We start from the raw sequence: 17,862 nt of genomic DNA, 5'->3' as shown, positions 1-17,862 counted from the left end.
ATAATAAGAGATGTTGAGCATCTTTTCATGTGCCTGTTGACCATCTGTATTTCTTTTTTGGGAAAATGTCTGTTTAGGTCTTCTGCTCATTTTTCAATTGGATTGTCTTTTGTTGTTGGGTTGCATGAGCTGTTTGTATATGTTGGAAATTAAGCCCTTGTCAGTTGCATCACAATTATAAAAACATTCTTAACCTCTGTTGTTGGAAACAAACAAACCCAAAACTCTACCTTATTCCAAGAGCATAGCTAACAGTAAAAGGCAAACTTCCGACTGAGGAAATGTTTTAGTGACAATGGATTAATATTTCTATTATGTAAAGAATACACAAAATTGATAACTAAGAACCCAATAAATGGTCAAAGGAGACAGACAAGACACAATGAACATGGAGTATTCTCTACCTTGAAAGTAGTCAAGGAAGTACAGATTAAAAGAAGAAAGCATTTATAGCTGATGTTAGTGTGAGCAATGGGTACTTCAGTATTTCTGGTGGAAAAATAACTTGCTAAAAATCTTTCTTTTGGAAAGCAATTTGGCAATGCGCATCAAAAGCTTAAATAATGTCCAGCCTTTTGACCCAGGAATTTCTCTTCTGGGAATCAATTTCAGGTAAATAATCCTAAATTAGGGCAATGGCAAACCACTCCAGTACTCTTGGCTGGAAAATCCCATGGATGGAGGAGCCTGGTAGGCTGCAGTCCACAGGGTTGTGAAGAGTCGGGCACGACTGAGCTACTTCACTCTCACTTTTCACTTTCGTGCACTGGAGAAGGAAATGGCAACCCACTCCAGTATTCTTGCCTGGAGAATCCCAGGGACAGGGGAGCCTGGTGGGCTGCTGTCTATGGGGTCGCACAGAGTCAGGCACGACTGAAGCGACTTAGCAGCAACAACAGCAGCAGTGCAAAGCTATACGCTCCAAGATGTTTGAAGAAATATTTTTATAACAACAAAATTTAGAAGAAATTACCACGAAGAGAATGACTAAAACATAGAAGGTACATCTCCCAGATGTACTACTTCACAGCTTGTAAATTGATGGTTACTGCAGCCTACTTAAGAGAGTTTTCCTCTCCTTTTCTAGACATTAGGTCCCCAAGGACAGCACTTTCAATATTATTTCTCCTTCCATTCTTGAAGGCCCACAAGTTCTAGTCGAGCCCCACATTTGGGGTTTTCCCTCTGCCTCTGTGGTGCCTACCCCTATTTTCTCACTCAGGAACAGCCTATCTTTAGAGGCTCAGAGGTCCATCTACTGTTTACCAGATCTCACTAATTTCTCTTGGCTAACACAGGCACATTCTAGGGCACATATTCTTGGCCTTTCGCTGATTCTCATCCCACAGTACCTACAATTTTGTATGTGATGGTGCTGGCCAGCCCAGTGAGGGACGTTTAGAATAAGGCCTCTAAGGTCTAAGACTTGGCTTACAACACTGGCTCACCACCAGCTATCTGATCTGGCCCTTCCCCTTTCTGTATCCTAGTTTCCTCATCTGTAAAATAAAGGTAATAGTATCGCCTGCTCTGACATAGGGTTGTTGAGAGGAGCAAATTCATGTACTGTGCTTGGCACCACCCTAGCTTGGGGGTCCCTTGCATAACCATTGTCCCAGAGTTGTTTTAACAATATGTCCTGAGCTTTCATCAGAGGTTGTGATAAGAAATCACCATGTGAAACTCAGTCTCCTTTTCCTGTCAAATTTATGGAGAATATTATCTACATATGACTCTAGTTGAGAAATTTCACCAGCATGACAAATTATTAGAATTTTTGTCAGTAAAACTGGGAGATGCCCTTTACTCTGATATCAAATGTTGTGAGACTGATGCATCATATTTCCATTTTTCACCTTAGCTTCCAGGAAGCTTAGAGCTAAATCTAATGGTTAATGACCATGACTCCATTAAACCAGATGGGCTTAACTTTATGAAACTCATTAGACACACCCTCAGTTATGTTTTCCCAAATTCTTTTGAAAAAGAAAGAGACAAAGGGAAGAGAAGGAAGCAGGTATACTTTGAAAAGAGGGCTTGGCATGCCACTTACTTTATCAACTAGAACATAGGTTTGGTTTCCCTAGGAGACACCCAAAATAATTGTGGCTTAAAATAGAAATGTATAACAATCTGGTTACAGCAGTCTCAGGCTGGTACAATGACTACAGGTAAGAGGAACCCTAGCTTCTTGTCTTTTTACTCACCTGTTTCTATGTTGTCTTGGACCACATGTTTTGAGAAGCGTGGCCACCATGCCTCATCCCAGCCATGGGGAGAAGGGAACATGGAGGGCACACCCCTTGGGACTCAAGACCTCATAGTAACACACATCTCTTCCACTCACATCTGTCAGCCAAAACTTGATCACATGATCATACCTAATTGCAAAGGAAGCTAGGATATTTAGTCTTTCAGACGCACATGTCCAGCTAAAGATCAGGAGTTCTATTACTATAGAAGAAAGGGAGAATATATTTGGGAGGACATCTGCCAGTTTCTGCAACATCCTCCATCTCAGATGTGTTTCTCTGCACACGATTGCCGGTTCACCCTCACCCCTTCTTTTCAGTGCAGCCTCCCTGCTGCTATCAGAGTACTTCCCATTTTAGAGTGCTGTTATGGCACTCCCCTGTTCACAAACCACCCCTGACTCCCTAGTGCCTAGAAGAGTGATGCCCAGACTAAAATGCATCAGGAATCGCCTCAGGGCCTGCTGAAACAGACATCTGGGCCCCCCCTGGAGCCCCGCTGATTGGGTAGATCTGGGCTCTGAGAATTTGCATCTTTATTAAGTTCCCAGATGATGCTGATGTTGCCGGTTCAGGAGCCACATTTTGAGAACAACCACTGACCTTAGGAATAAAACCAGTGAACCTTAACCTGCCTTTCAAAGCCTGTCCCAGCCTGGTCTCAACCTACTTTCCGCCTCATCTCTCATCCTTCCCTCCCCCTCCACATATCCAGGGCTCCAGTCACACTGAAGTTCTCACCTCTCTGTAAGCAAACCAGCTGTTCGCACCTCTGTGCCTTGCTGTTCCTTTTGTCTGGAGTGTCTTCTGACCCACAACGTCCTTTCCACATTCTCCCTGACCCTCTAAATGAAATGGAAGTGTTAACTGCTCAGTTGTGTCCGACTCTTTGTGCCCTCTTGGACTGTAGCCTGCCAGGCTCCTCTGTCCATGGAATTCTCCAGGCAAGAATACTGGAGAGGGTTCCCTTCTCCAGGGGATCTTCCCTGACCCAAGGATCAAACCTGGGTCTCCCAACATGGCAGGCAGATTCTTTACTGTCTGAGCCACCAGGGAAGCCCTCTGACCCTCTGAGCTGTTATAAACCAGTCTCTGTCCCAAGTCCGTGCAGATTTTATACATTCTTCTATCTGCTTTTATTGCCTTGTGTTTTGGTTGTCTGCTCAGCTGCCTCCCATTGTCACCCACATAGTTTTTAGCCAGGGTAACAGGATCACTGAGTAAGGAAACAAAAATATGATTGAGGAAATAGAGGCAAGTAGATGGAGCGATCGGAGAAGGCAATGGCAACCCACTCCAGTACTCTTGCCTGGAAAATCCCATGGGCGGAGGAGCCTGCTAGGCTGCAGTCCACGGGGTGGCGAAGAGTCGGGCATGACTGAGCGACTTCACTTTCACTTTTCACTTTCCTACATTGGAGAAGGAAATGGTAACCCACTCCAGTGTTCTTGCCTGGATAATCCCAGGGACAGGGGAGCCTGGTGGGCTGCCGTCTGTGGGGTCGCACAGAGTCGGACACGACTGAAGTGACTTAGCAGCAGCAGCAGCAGCAGATGGAGCGATAAATGTTTTTATGAAGTGAATAAAGAGAAAAGGCAATGAGTGAATTAATACATGAACAAGTGAATTATGGTCTGTTTATGCTTAGTCCTCTCCTTTGAGTCCTGAGCCACTCATCAGGAAAGGAATTAATTCTCTGACCATTTTTCCACAAACTTCCAGCCATTACCTCCTCCTTTTTCTTTAGCTACACCCTGTGGCTTGAAAGATCTCAGGTCCCCCGCTAGCAATTGAACCCTGAGGTCACAGCTGTGAAAGCCCAGAATCCTAACCACTAGGCCACCAGGGAATTCCTCATTGCTTCCTTCTTAGCAGAAGTCATGTGCAACCTTGCATCCCCCAGTTAGTTCCCCAGAGTGCTCAGGAGCTAAGAAGGCCTGGCGACCCACGCTAGGTCATGGGTGGGTTAAGCCCACCTACGCCAGGGCTTAACCTCTACCCAATCCTCTTCTCACTCACCCTGGTGTTTCTGAAAGTTAGTTGTAAGGCACTAGGGACTCAGGGTAAACAATGTTAGTGGATGATTTTCAGGGCCAACACACAAAAGACTTTTTTTTTACCAAGTTGGTGATAAGGGGTTAATGAAGTGAAGTGAAGTCACTCAGTCGTGTCTGACTCTTTGTGACCCCATGGACTATAGCCCGCCAGGCTCCTTCATCCCTGGGATTCTCCAGGCAAGAATACTGAAGTGGGTTGCCATTTCCTTCTCCAGGGGATCTTCCCAACCCAGGGATCAAACCCAGGTCTCCCGCATTGCAGGCAGACGCTTTAACCTCTGAGCCACCAGGGAAGCCTATATCATAAGGGGTCAATATCATTTCCAATTAAAACTGTAGCCTAGGGAATTCCCTGGCAGTCCAGTGGTTAGAATTCCACACTTTCACTGTTGGGGCCTGGGTTCAGTTCCTAGTCAGGGAACTAAGATCCCACAAAAAATAAAAACATTGGAGCCTTGAAGTGTCGAAACTAATCTCCCCCTCCTCAAAGGGAACCCAGCTTTCCCCAAACCCCATAAAGGAGGCCTTCTTTGGCTCTAATGGACATGGATAGGCCATAAGAAGGGACTCCCTGTCCTGTTGTGGTTGTCACCTGTCAGGGATGGTACTAGCAGGGCTGTAAACGTTCTTGCACTGAGGCTGTGCAACCTTTTTGAGCCTGGATGTACTCCTCTGCAAGGTAAATGTTACTCCTTGCCTTGTAGGTGTGTAATGAGCATCAAATATGACATGGGAGCAAAGGGCCAGCACAGTACCAGGCAGAAGGTAGATGCACAATAGAGAATTCTCACAACCAATCCTTGAAAGTTCCGTTTTTTCCCTAGTGAACTAGGCCCAGTCAGTCTTCTAGGGTTTTTCCTTCTATTTATAATGTCTACCTTCCTCTCTAACAATTCTACCTAATCTCGGGACCTTGGCTGCCATCCTTCCTCCTCCACAAAACTGTCGCTGTTCCTGGAACACTGTGCTAACGACGCCTACTATACTTATGGTCTGGTCTAATGGACAGGGAAATGAGTCGTAACTAAGAACAGGGGGTCTGTAGGCAGGGCTTGCATGTATTGCTGTACAGGTTGTGCACCACCTAAAGCTGAAGCACCATACGCAGACTCTAAGGAAGTGGGGCCCTGATGTGTTGTGTCATAAAGAGACTCAGTGTGCAAGTCAAATTGACTGAGCTTGAAACCATGCTCAACCACTAATCCACTACTTGAGCAGGCAAGGTATATCAATTCCTAAGACTTAAGTTTCCTCATCTGTGACTGGGGTATTATTAGTACCTACATGAGGGATGTTTGAGAAGATTCAGTAGCTTAAAAAGTTTAGCAGTGCCTTGTACAAGGCCGAATTTATTGAGCACTTAATTTTAGAAATTAAGTGTGGGTGTTTCTCTCTGAGAAGGCTGTACAGAACCGCAGGGCAGTGAATCACTGAAAAGCTGCAGCAGCACCTCCCCCGGCCCTCCACTGCCACATAGCAGGAGGCAGAGCCTCCCTCATGCTGTCCTTTCTCTCAGGACCGCACACCACCCTTCTTTTTGCCAAAATACACTTTCATTAGTCACATCTTTTCTAGTTGACAAATGACAAAGCCCCAAAGTAGACTAGCGTAAGCCGAAATAAACATTTGTGGGCGAATATAACTGAACTCCAGTGGAGGATCCAGGGCATCAGCTGTATCATTCGAGAGCTCTGTCTTCCATCTCCTGGCTCTGCTTCCTAAATTAGCTGTATTCTCAGGCAGACTTTTCCATGTGGCTGGAAAATGGGTTACTGGGTGGTTCAAGCTTATATTCTGTGGTTTTTCGCTCAAAAGAGACGTCCTCCTTTCTTTCAGCATCCATAGAGCAGGCTTACGGAAGGCCTCTGATTGGCCCAGCTTGGGTCACTTGCCCATTCTTTGGACCAATCATTGTGGCTAGAGGGATGGCAGACTGAGATTGGCCATGCTGGTGTCATGTGTCCACCCTCTTTTGACAGCCCACAGAGCTAGGTGGAATGGGAAAAAGGCAGTTCTCTAACAGGAGACGTGTTGGCCGTATAAGAATGTTGGCCATCCTGGCCATCCTCCTTTAATGCTCGGTTCATAGGTCACTTCCTCAAGGAATCTCTGCCCCCCGCACCTCCCCACTCCGCCTCCATGTGGACCTCAACCTTCCCACAGTAAATTGCAAAATATTCTCTGACTCTCTGACACCACAGAGAGTTTAGGAACAGTTGGAGACAAAAACAAGAGTGTTTATTCATCTGTTCTACCCTGTCTCCCCACTGCCTTAGGCTTAGTGGGGAAGCAGACTCCTTTCTCATGGAGAGTGGTCTAAACCCATTAGAGTCATCCCTTGCTAGTGGCTTGTTCAGGAATGGGCATGTAGGACCAAGATTGGGCTGGTGAGACCTAAGGGTGTCTGAGAAAGGCTTCTTCTTCTTTGGGGTGGGCTGTGGAAGCCAGCTGGTGCCTTCCTGCCCTCTTGTGCTGGACAGAAATAAGGAAGCATTTGGCCTCCATCAGCTGCTACTGGCTGCCACTGCACAGCAGGAAGGGAACCTACTTCAGGCAAAAGCTGACACCATGGGAGAGTGGAGATCCCTGGCCCTTTGGTCAACCCTGGTGGATGCCACCCTGCCCCCGGAACACCAGACCCCTAGCTAACACAATGTCCTTATTGTCAAACCACCTTGAGCTGAGATGTTGTTACCTGTGGCCACAGATATCTTCAGAAAGTTCTCCCTGAATGAATGACCTGGGTGAGTGGCCACAGGCTGACAGCCATTGAGCATGCCCTAGTCAACTCTGCCACTCACACCAGTTCCTTTCTACCCCACAGTAACAGACATGCAGAGATTCTGGATACTTTTTAAAAAAACCATGTTTCAGTCACTTTATTCTTAAGTCTGCACTTTACAAAACCACAAGGGAGAAGTCCTTGAGGGTGAAAGGGGTAGGGAGGGTAGGGGGTGAGGATGACCCAAAAATGAAGCCCCCCCCTCATCTGGGGGACCAAGCAGAGTCTGGGTCCCAGGCCAGCCCAGCAGGGCCTCTCATGTCCTGGCTGTACAGAGTTTCGCCAGAACATGTCAGCGAAGGGCCCAGCCTCTAGAGACTGCTGCCATTTGACACTAGCTAGGCAGCCACAGGCCAAACTTCTGGAAGCCCGAAGGAAGCGGGCCTTCCGTCCCAGGCCAGGGGAAGGCGGCCTGAGCAGGGGTGAGAGCTACCCATCCAGCAGCTTCAGGATGCTCTCGCGCTCCTTCAGAGTCTTCCAGGCCTGGTCTTTCTCCTTCTTGGTGGGGGTCCGTTTCTTCTGCCGGGCAGCCATGATCTTGCGGAAGGCATCCATGACCTCATTGTCTGCCATGCGGACCCGCTGCCTCAGCTCCTGCCGGCTCACCTCCTCCTTCGCCAGCCTATGGGGACCAGCCAACCAGATGCTGTGGGAAGCCCACGATTGCAGGGGCTCCTCGCTCTTCCAGACTGAGCCCGTCTGCTACCCAGGGACCGTGGGCCTTTCCATACCAAAAAGCAAAGTTACTGAGCCACACTTAGGTGTGCCCTGTGCCAAGTACTGCCTCTTCAAAAACAGTAGTTCAATTAATCCTCATAACAACCTTGTGAGGTAGGTACTACTATTATTCTTGTTACCAGTGAGGGAACTGAGGCTCAAGGAGGCTAAGAAATGCCCCAGGATCCCGCAACTAGTGAACAGGAGATCTGAATCGAGGCAGGCTGGCTCCCACTATCTTTAAAAGGTGCCCTGGTGCCAGCAGAAGACCTGCTTGCTTCAGCATCCAAATTCCAGAGCCACCTAAGGGTCCAGGCAGCCTGAGTCTACAGGAGGCGAGTGAGACGCCCAACTAATGCCTCTGAACGGAACCTGACCTATCAACTCAATTGATGGTGGAGCTGGAAGGTCACTAAAGAGATCCATAGTCTAACCTGTTGATTTTTCAGAAGGGGAAGCTGCTGCTTGGGGCAGGAGATGCCTTGCAGCCTGTCCATGCAGGACTGAGGGGTACATGCGGGCCTTCTGACAGCCAAGCTAGTTCCTTCACTGCCCCTGACTTCCACATCTGCACAGCCGTACTTCTCTCTCTCCCCCCCTCTGCCCTTGCCCTCCCTTCCTCTGTACTCTTTCATCTGTATTTTCCTCTTCTTGCCCTTGAGAGGGAACTAGAATGAGGCTTTGGACTCAGCCTTGGGCTTGAGTCACAGCTTGGCTGTTTGCTGGCTGTGTGGCCTTCGGCAGAGCACTCATTTCGCTGGGCCTTTATTTCCTCATTTGGTGCACAGGGAAAACTACCAGCTACTCTCTGGGCTGTAGTGGAGATTAAGTAAGAGGGCAGACATAAAACCCATGGTACATGGTAGACACTCAGTACACCTGCATCCTCAAATACCGCAGCAGCTCGTCAGCAACTTTCGTTCCTACTGGTGAGTGTCTTTGCCAACCACTCATGCAATGACCGTAAGCCCTTTGCCCTGCCTCTCCTCCTAACCCACAGGACCAGGTCTAAGAGATAGGCAACCTGGCCAAATGGATGAGCGTGCCTTGCTCTGCTGGGGCTCTGTGAGGTGAAGACACAGCACCCACCAGAAGCAAGGAGACTTAGTTGGGCTATTTGTCTATCTCCCCAATAAAATGGCAGTGCCTCCCGTGATCTCCCTCTGGTTACCACCTGCATCCTTGTGACCGATGCAGGGCAAGATGTATGGGAATGAATACACAATGAGTGACGTTGCACTTCAACACTGGCCAACTCCTGGTGAGAGGCTGATAATCACAGATGCCCAACTAAATGTTAACAGTTGCTAATCTGAGGTAGAGAGTATATTGGTGTTTACTGTGCTAGTCCGTCAGATTTTCTGCATGTATGAAATTTTCACTATAAAACTTGGGCGAAACAAAAGGTCCCTGGTTCAATCCTGAGTTTTGGCACCAAAAACAAAGATCAAGAATTTTTTTAAAAAGCACACTTTGGGAGAAAAAGAAAATCAGCATGGAGAGAATTAAAAAATAAGCCACACAACAATGTGAGTATAATTAACACTACTAAACTGTACACTTAAAAATGGTTTAGAGGGTAAAATTTTGTGTTATTTGTTTTTACCACAGTTTGAGGTAAATAAATAACTCACAGATGCTCAGCTCTAGTCAGTGGAATTAGACTGTTTGAGATATAACCAGTGGGGTGGTGCCCAGCAATGACTTCTTTTTTCAAAGCTCCTCAGGTCTTCAGAGGCCCTGCCAGGTTTGGAAAGCCTGTCGTCAAGCTCCCAGAAGGGGACCATTGTGGCCGAGGCCTCCCGTCCACACTCACCTCAGCAGGTCGTGCTTCTTGGTGCGGTTGTGGGCACTGAGCGCCTTCAGCTCAGCCTGCCGCTTGCGCAGCTCCGCCAGAACCTCGTCCTCTGAGTCCTCTGCAGGGCGGTCCTCAGACTCCAGCAGGCCCTGGGCGATCAGCTCCTCCTTAATGCGGCTCTCCAGGGACTTGGTATGCGGCACACTGCAGGGGAGGGCAGTGCTCAGCTCAAGGCCAGCCCATGGGGGCCCCTCTGAGGCACCCAAGCTAGCAAACACCTTCCCTTCTCTTTGGGACACCCTCTCTGTCTCTACATATCAAAATACAGAGACAGACACATCTTGTTTCAGACACAAGCAACAGATATCAATATATTATGTAATATAAAATACAGGAAAACCTATAATGCTAACAACCTAGAGAGAATTATTATGTTATCTGTTATTATTACTTACCATTTTCTTTCCAGTGGTATATACATAAAAATATGTATTTTATGTTAAGGCTTCCCTTGTAGCTCAGTCGGTAAAGAATTTGCCTGCAGTGCAGGAGACCTGGGTTCGATCCCTGGGTTGGGAAGATCCCCTGGAGAAGGAAATGGCAACCCACTCCAGTATCCTTGCCTGGAAAATCTCATGGACAGAGGAACCTGGTGGATTGCAGTCCATGGGGTTGCAAAGAGTCGGGCACGACTGAGTGACTAACACACACATTATATAAACACTATACGTATTCTAGATTGTGTTACATATTAGTCTCACTTTTTTTTTTAATCTTTTGGCTACACCTCATGGCCCTGTGAGATCTTAGTTCTCTGACCAGGGATTGAACTCGCACCCCCTGCACTGGTAGTGTGGAGTCTTAACCACTGGACAACCCAGGAAGTCTCTCTTCCCACTTTTATTATGTATTATTTTAACTTCTTACCCGCTATGTGCACACATTTAAATATATCTTAAGTAAAAATAGGGTCATATTGTTCATATTGTGCTACAACTGATGTTTTCCACTTATCACTCTACTGATCCCATCTTTTCATATCAATTAATTATATTTCTCTAATATGATTGATAATTACAAGTTATTTCATCATATGGAGTTACAATGAGTTAGCTGGCCAGTCCCCTCCAGTTGGATATTTAGGTTTACAGTGAGAACAGGGCCATAATGAAAACCCTGAACTAAGTCTGTGTACGTGGAAGTGCTGGGCCAGCACGCACATCTGACTTCTATTGGGCTTTATCAAAATGTCCTCGGTCTCTCTATGAATATAAAGACTACCCCACGTTGGGATTGACAGAAGTCAGCAGAAGCAGAGGCCAGACTGTGGAGTGTGGACACGATGTCACTCACCTGAAGGGCTTGTTCTGATTGCGGGGAGAGGTGCTTGCCCCATCCGCCCCCGATTCTTTTCCAGACATGTCTGGAATAGGAGAGTCCTCCATGGGGGAAATAATATTTTCCTAGAAGAGCACAGAGATGGTCAGAGGAAGAAAGAGATGTAGTATTACCATTTCCTGCTTCCCTCTGACCTACATGGACAGTCTTCACATACCAGAAATCTTTTCTTCTTCGCATTCCACCCACTCTGGGAAGTTTTCCCAAACTGGCTCCAAAAAGCTTTGATCATTTTATAAATTCTTGTTTTTGTACTGATACAAAAGGGAGCACAGAAGAGTGATGGTAACATTCAATAGCAGTAATGAGAAGAACTAGGGCTCGTTAAGCATTTGCAGTGCACCAGGGGCTGTGCTAGGCACACGGTACTGAGCACAGGGGCTGTACCATAGCAGAGGTTGCTGGCTGTCCGAAAGCCATTCTCGCCTTTCCTCCACAGGAGCTGGGCTAATGGCTGCCCAGATGAACCCCACTTCCCAGCCTCCCCTGTAGTCGGGGTGGTCATGTGACAAATACTCTCCAATGGAAAGTGATTAGAAGAGATAAGAGCCATAGCCAGCGGGATCTTCACACACTCCTCCTTGCTCTTTTTCTGTGGGCTGGAGTGCCAGTCACATTTGGAGTGATCCTGTGCAGAGCGCATGTTTACAACAGCAAAGTGGGCTTCCCTGGTGGCTCAGTGGAATGCAGGAGACACAGGTTTGATTCCTGAACCAGGAAGATCCCACATGCCGCAGAGCAACTAAGCCTGGGCACCACAACTACTGAGCCTATGCTCTAGAGCCCGGGAGCTGCAACTACTGAGCCTGTGCGCCCCAGAGCCCCTGCTCCACAACAAAAGAAGCCACTGCAATTACAAGCCCAAGCACCCCAACTAGAGAGTAGCCCCTGATCGCCACAACTAGAGAAAAACCTAAGCAGTAACGAAGACCCAGCACAGCCAAAAATACATATATACATTTTTTTAAACAATTAAAAAGCCAGCAAACCTGGGGTCCCTGTCTGATGGTGTGGAACAGAGATCTCCCCCAGCCTCCACTGATCTGGAACATGTGCCCAGAATGCTACATGGGAGAGAAAGAGGCTATTGTGTTTGAGCCAGAGGGAAAACTGAGGCTCATAGGTGAAGAAACATGGCTTGGGATAGCCAGTGGGCATAAAGAAAGGGCACCTGAACCTGGTGTTTGAAGCCTGCTTCCGCTTGTTAGCTGTGTGATGTCAAGCAAACAGTTCCCTTTTTTGAGCCTCAACCTTGTTTGGTGTAATGTGGGGTTAACCACTATCTGCCTTTAACAAGAGGATGTGTAGAAAGCCCTTTGCACAGGGCCTTTCACTAATGCTCCACAAAAGTAACTGTGGAATAGTGGCTACCCTGGAGGTGGGGGAGGTTAAACACTGGGAGGGGCATGAGAGGGCCTTCAAGGATACTGATGATGTTTTATTTTGTGATCTTGGGACTAGTTGTACAAGGCTGCTCATTTGTGAAAATCGATCAAGCTGTACATTTATGACCTATGTACCTTTCTAAATATATACTTCAATAAACAAACATTGAAACAGAATGATAGTGGTTTCTGTTTTGCATTGGGGGTACTCACCTCCACCAAGGCCTGCAGCAGACGCTGTGTCAGGGCACCAAAGGGACACCCGTCTTCTGGCTGCTCATGCTGGGCCTCAGACTTCTTCAGCAGGGCATCCACATCTGAATTGGGCAGACACATGGTAGACTCGTGGGCTGAAGTTCTGGGAACTCAAGTCCTAGCCTGGGGTGGGCAGGGAGGTGAGGGACTTACCTTTAGTGTCCAGTTCGGTCAGGGGCCCCAAGAGGCCTTTCTTCTTGTCAGCCACAGCTGCTGCCCGGGCCCCGTCCTTCTGCTCCTCCAGCAGGTCCTCCTGTGCCCAGCGCTGGGAGTAGTGCTTCCCTAGGGGCGGGATCTGTGGGAGACATCCCACCCAGCCCCAAAGAGATAAATACAGCCAGCAATGCCTGGGGTGTGGCAGGGTCTCTTTGTGCACTTGGAAGTGCCAACAGGCTCTTCGCTCACCCTCCTTCCTTCATTTATGTCTCCCAAGTATCTAGTCCAGGGTTGAGGCCTGAGGCTCAGGTGAGAAGAGATACAGGAGAGAAAAATCTCTACACTCACAGTTTAGTAGAGAAGCCAGGTACATAAACAACTAAAACACACAGAAGGCAATACAGGAAAATTTCCATGATGTAACGTGCAGAATGGTGTGTGTACACAGACAATATCAGTTGAGAGCTATTATCTCTCGAAAGAACTACAGGCCTTCAGGTCAGAAATGAGAGAAATAGCTTATGCACTGCTTGAACTTGTGACTGCCCATATAGATTACCTTTTCAAATAAGTTTTTTAAAAACTCAGACAAGTGGAGTGACAGAGTAGGTTAAGGTGTTGTGGCAGTGCAACAGACAGACCAACCTTCTGCTGGAAAACCTGCAAAACCATTTTGGTGCAGGTAACGTGCAGTAAGGGACTCGAAGGGTGTTAGTTTGCCAAGGGGAGATTGGCATGTACAGAGGCCCAGAGACCAGAAAGGACCTTGTGTGAGCTTGGAGTGAGGGTAAGGTGCTTGGTGGGGCTGGCAAATAATAGCAGTAAAGAGGTGGTGTGGCCAAGGACACTGTGCTACCAAGGACTGAAGCTTGGACCTGAGTCTGTGGGCAATGGGAGCCACACAAGGCTGTTATAAGCACCTCTGATCATGATAGCGAACCTATGGGAGAATTCCCCTCCAACATTTTTCTGTATTTTGTACATTTTCTTTAACGGAACCTCTTTTATTTTCATCATAAAAACTAAAAATAAAAAAACTTCTATACATTACAAAAAAAAGAGAGAGAGGAACTTCCATGGCGGTTCAGTGGTGAAGACTGCTCACTTCTACTGCAAGGGGTGCAGGATTGATCCCTGGTCAGGGAACTAAGATCCCACATGCTACCTGGTGCATCCAATTAAAAAAGCAGAGAAGAGAATCCCTCTAGAGGCAAGCAAGTGTTAAGAGGCTGTAAAGGGAAAAGCTGATGAATTTTTGAGCCAAAGCAAAGGGGATGACAGAGACAAAGGGAGGACTGCACTGAAGAAGATGCCTTAGGATGTGGCAGGGTAGAAGGGAGGAAGCTGAAAGCTAGAACCTGGGCGTCTAAGTGAGTTAATGGAACTGTCAGGAGGCTGGGGAGAGAGAAAAAGGAAGATGATATATAGCTCTGTTAATTGTGAGGCATCTCTGAGCCCTCTTGTTCTCCATCATGTCCAAGATGTTTCCATCTTGTCTCATCATGCCTGGGGTCTTCACCTTGTAATGTTCAGCCTCATCTTCTGGGGGTTTCAGTAGCTCCTCTAGTGTGCGCACTTCCTCACTGGTGATATCAGCACAGTATGGCTCCACCGAAGCCCAGAATCTGCAGGGAGAAGCAGAGCCTGAGGGGGTGCCCCCTGCCCCCTGCCCCACCAGCCTCAGCCCCAGGCCTCTCCACAGCCTCCAGTGCCCAAATCCCAAGGCCCATCTATGTTCCCGGGCCCAGAACCTGTTGGGGGCGTCATTCTTGGGGATACGTGGCACATCAATTGGGTCGTCAGTGAATTCATATTCCTGGATCTTGGGCTGAAGGTTTTTGGATTTGGGTCGCCCAGGGCCAGGGCCAGGCCCATGGCCCGCCTTCCCTTCCAGTTTCTGCTTCTTGGGCTTCCCATGTTTGGGGGGAGCTCCAAGCTCATGGTCTCGACCCAGCTTCAGGAATCGTCGGTCACCTTTCTTATCCTGCCAGTCAGTGAGGATCTGAAATTCAAAGACTGTCACTGAGGATGAGAAGGGAAGACACAGGACAACTCCATCTCCCCATGAAAAATTAGGATCTGGAACTCAAGAAGGCTCTAAGTCTCTCCCCTTCCTCTTTTTATCTACCAAACTTCTACTCATACTGCAAAAATCAGCTCCTTTTCTGTGCCCATCTCACAAGACTTTTTCATATACTTGTCATCATTCCATTCACTTGTCTGTATTGATTCACCTCTGCAGCGCCCAACCTGGTCACACAGTGTTTAGCAGGTCAAACAGGTAGATGACAACGCAGTGCATGATAGCCCGAGGAAAATATGCTGGCGATAACTTTCTATTGAAGGCACGCATGCCTCCCAGCAAACCTTCACTTCAAATGTCACCATGACTAGGAAGCCTTTTCTGTATCAGCTATCTAGCTTCTTAGATGCTGTGTGCTACAGCCCCACTCGAAAAGCTTCCATGGGTTCCCAGGGACCACAAGTTAATTTTATTCATCTTATGAGGTTCAGTTAAAATGGCATCTTCTTTCTATAGGAGTCTCTGGTACCTTGCACCCCTAGGCCCAATCATGTCATCTGGTCATAACTAGAATAAACGGAGTACCTAGTCTCTTCAACAGGATTATAAGCTATTGGGGACCAGGAAGTTCATCTCAGCCATCTCTGGTCCCCAAGTTCTGGCAGAGCACCTGGCACACAGGGCTCAGAGGATGTTTATGCCATAAATAGAAATAATGAGAGTCAGACCAATAAATAACATTTGATATGCTTTCTTAAGTGTCAGACGTTGGGCTGAGCCTTTGCAAAAAATCTCTTAATCCTCACAAAAGCTGAGGGTAGGTCCTATTATCTAGCCCACTTTTCAGATGGAGGACTGATCTGCAGAAGCAGGCAGTTAAGTTTTGCAACGTCACACAACTCAGAAACTGCAGGATTCAAATCCAGGCCTCCCATTCCAGTTCCCCCAGTACTCCTAACCAGAACAGCAATTCACCTGATACGTGTCTGACCTCCCTTTCCTTTAGTTAGCACACTCCCCAAAGGCTGGAATTGTCCTAATTAACTCTACAGACTCAGAACATTGTGAGGAGGGGGGGGGGGGTGTCCCTAGATGCTTAGTGAATAAGAAATCTCACATTTTAGAAGGATCATGCACATTCTTGCATATTTTATGTGTTACACAAGCAATGTTTGGATCTCTCTCTTCAAACCCTGAGATCCTGTAACCTGGGCCTCAGCAGCTGAGGCTAACTCAGTGACACATCCCATAACTTGTCATAGTCCATCCCTGTAGCGGACTGTAGTGACATCCATGTAGTGATGTCCCCTCTGTAGGGTATAACCTGGGTTTCAGCCTCAAGCACCCGCAGGCGTCGGCTGGCAGAGGAAAGCAGGGTCTCAAGCTCCAGCTGCAGAGTGTCCAGCTCCTCGATACCGATGCCGTCATCCTCAGAGCGGGCCAACACCGCTGTGTAGCGAGGACAGACCTTCAGGTGGTCCACTGACTTGAAGTCGTGGAACTGCAAGGGGCAGTCCTTCAGCTCACTCATGGCTCAGGATAGGGGACCCTGTGGAGCTGGAGAGGAAAGGACCATTGATGGGGGTAAAAGTGGCACTAGAAAAGTCCAAGGGCTCCTTCCATCCACCGACAGCTTCGGGGGAGAGTGATGGCTTAGCTACTATTCTCACAGCACCTACTGTGTGCCAAGTGAGGGGCAGACATTTTACTGGCTACTCACTGAATTCCTCACTCAACCCCAAGAGCAGGGACCATGCTCATCCTCATCTTACAGAGGAGGAAACAGACTTTGTAAGCATGCAGCAGGTCCAAGCTTACCAACATGAATCCAGGTAGTTTTGAATTTGTTCAACTAACTGCCATGATATACTATACTACTATGCTTGTCTTTCTGATGCTCTTCCCGTCACTTCCACTCTTCCTGGGTTCTGCTGAGCCCAGAGTTCCAAGCATCCGGTACTTAGGCTAATGTTCTTCGTGCCTCCCAGCCTCTTCTTGTCTCACCCCTCCCCACCTCTGCCCCTTCTCTTTGCCCCACATAGTAAAGAGATACCTGGATCTCTGGACAGCCAGATATACCTGGATTCAAGCCCAGGCTTGACCAATGTCTATGTAGCCCTGAACATGTTAATTGATTCTGAGTCGGTTTTTCCATGCGTAAAATGGGGACAAAAGAAGCCTGAATCTGTTTTCCCTTAAGTCTGAATCTGTAAAATGGGGTAATAATGGTACCTACCTCCCTGGGATGTTCTGAGGATTTAGAGTTGATGCCAGTCAAGAGCTCAGTTCAGTGCCTGGCACAGGAAAAGTGGGGCTGGTTAATGGCTGGCCCCACCCATGGATCGCCCCAATGTCCCGCCTTCAGGGTCCCAGTTCTCTAAGGACACCCTATCGCGGCCCCCGCCCCCTCTACCTTCTCCTTGCTGCCTCCAGCGGCCCCGGGGCCGCGGGAGGGGCGGAGAGTTCCGGTCGGTGAGAGCAACCGCCCCGGAACTGGCTATGTGAGGGCCCCCTGCAGTTGACAAGGGGGCGGGAAGACGCGAGTACCAACCCCAGTCTTTTGGTGGGGGAGGGTTGCGGGCAGCGAGCTAGCCCGCTTGCAGGTGGGGTGCAGAAGGTATGCCACGGGCGTACCCTAGGGAACACCCCGGCGCTGGAGGGAGGGGCTCGGCAGCCAGGCTTTCGGCCCGGCAGTTAGTCTCGCCGAGCCCCAAAGGCTGCAGGTAGGAGGGGCCTGAAGATAGGATGGGGGCGCAGAACCGGAAGGATCGAAAGGCTCCTCCGCCTTGCCTTGCCCTAATATGGTGCCAACCTGAGGTCGGGCTGCACCATTGCATGACTATGAGGGAAGGCGGCGGAAAAAAGACGAGAAAGCCAAAGTCACAAGCAAGAGCTCCATGGGGAACGGGAGAATCTTGAGTAGTGATTTTAAGCTACAGAAGCCTAAAGCTACTAAGACAGTCCTAACGGGAAAACTTACGAGGGACCAAATGTTCTTAGCCTCCCCCTCCCCCGCTCGGAACACAGATGGTACAGTCC

General features: G+C 48.3%; 2 protein-coding genes across 11 annotated transcripts in view; one reads left to right on the top strand and one right to left on the bottom strand.

Moving 5' to 3' along the window:
- Positions 1–12,566, top strand: part of OGG1 (8-oxoguanine DNA glycosylase) — a 32,677-nt gene extending 20,111 nt beyond the window's left edge. The window contains exon 7 of the transcript XR_009597506.1: positions 9,528–12,566. The gene's annotated coding sequence lies outside the window, so the exon portion shown is untranslated. The remainder of the gene's footprint in view (positions 1–9,527) is intronic.
- TADA3 (transcriptional adaptor 3) lies at positions 7,158–17,593 on the bottom strand. 10 transcript variants are annotated; one of them, XM_027958102.3, is made up of 12 exons: positions 17,237–17,593; positions 17,060–17,117; positions 16,148–16,380; positions 14,552–14,802; positions 14,320–14,425; positions 12,798–12,939; positions 12,603–12,706; positions 11,994–12,068; positions 10,960–11,069; positions 9,625–9,810; positions 9,443–9,548; positions 7,600–7,713 (listed from the first exon to the last, which is right to left on the bottom strand). In XM_027958102.3, exons 3-11 carry the CDS (start codon positions 16,352–16,354, stop codon positions 9,455–9,457), a joined length of 1,275 nt encoding a protein of 424 aa, XP_027813903.1. In that variant the 5' UTR covers positions 16,355–16,380; positions 17,060–17,117; positions 17,237–17,593; the 3' UTR covers positions 7,600–7,713; positions 9,443–9,454. The 10 variants fall into 10 exon arrangements, with proteins under 10 accessions (XP_060258788.1, XP_027813898.1, XP_027813900.1 ...); XM_060402805.1 differs by having other exon boundaries at positions 7,158–9,548; XM_027958097.3 differs by lacking the exon at positions 9,443–9,548 and having other exon boundaries at positions 7,158–7,713.
- Positions 17,594–17,862: the final 269 nt, after the last annotated feature.

The sequence above is a fragment of the Ovis aries genome, chromosome 19 (assembly GCF_016772045.2).
Source record: "Ovis aries strain OAR_USU_Benz2616 breed Rambouillet chromosome 19, ARS-UI_Ramb_v3.0, whole genome shotgun sequence".
Lineage (NCBI taxonomy): Eukaryota > Metazoa > Chordata > Mammalia > Artiodactyla > Bovidae > Ovis > Ovis aries.
Note: the sequence above shows the minus strand (reverse complement) of the source record. Positions and strands in the feature narration are given on the sequence as shown.

What these genes read in the sequence shown, in the direction of transcription:
- TADA3 (XM_027958097.3), bottom strand. Translation starts at nt 16,354, where the DNA reads ATGAGTGAGCTGAAGGACTGCCCCTTGCAGTTCCACGACTTCAAGTCA. An exon ending in AAGAATGACGCCCCCAACAG is followed by an intron (nt 14,426 to 14,551) that starts GTTCTGGGCCCG and finishes TTCTCCCTGCAG; the next exon opens with ATTCTGGGCTTCGGTGGAGC. An exon ending in TGCTGCAGGCCTTGGTGGAG is followed by an intron (nt 12,069 to 12,602) that starts GTGAGTACCCCC and finishes TCTCCCATGTAG; the next exon opens with CATTCTGGGCACATGTTCCA.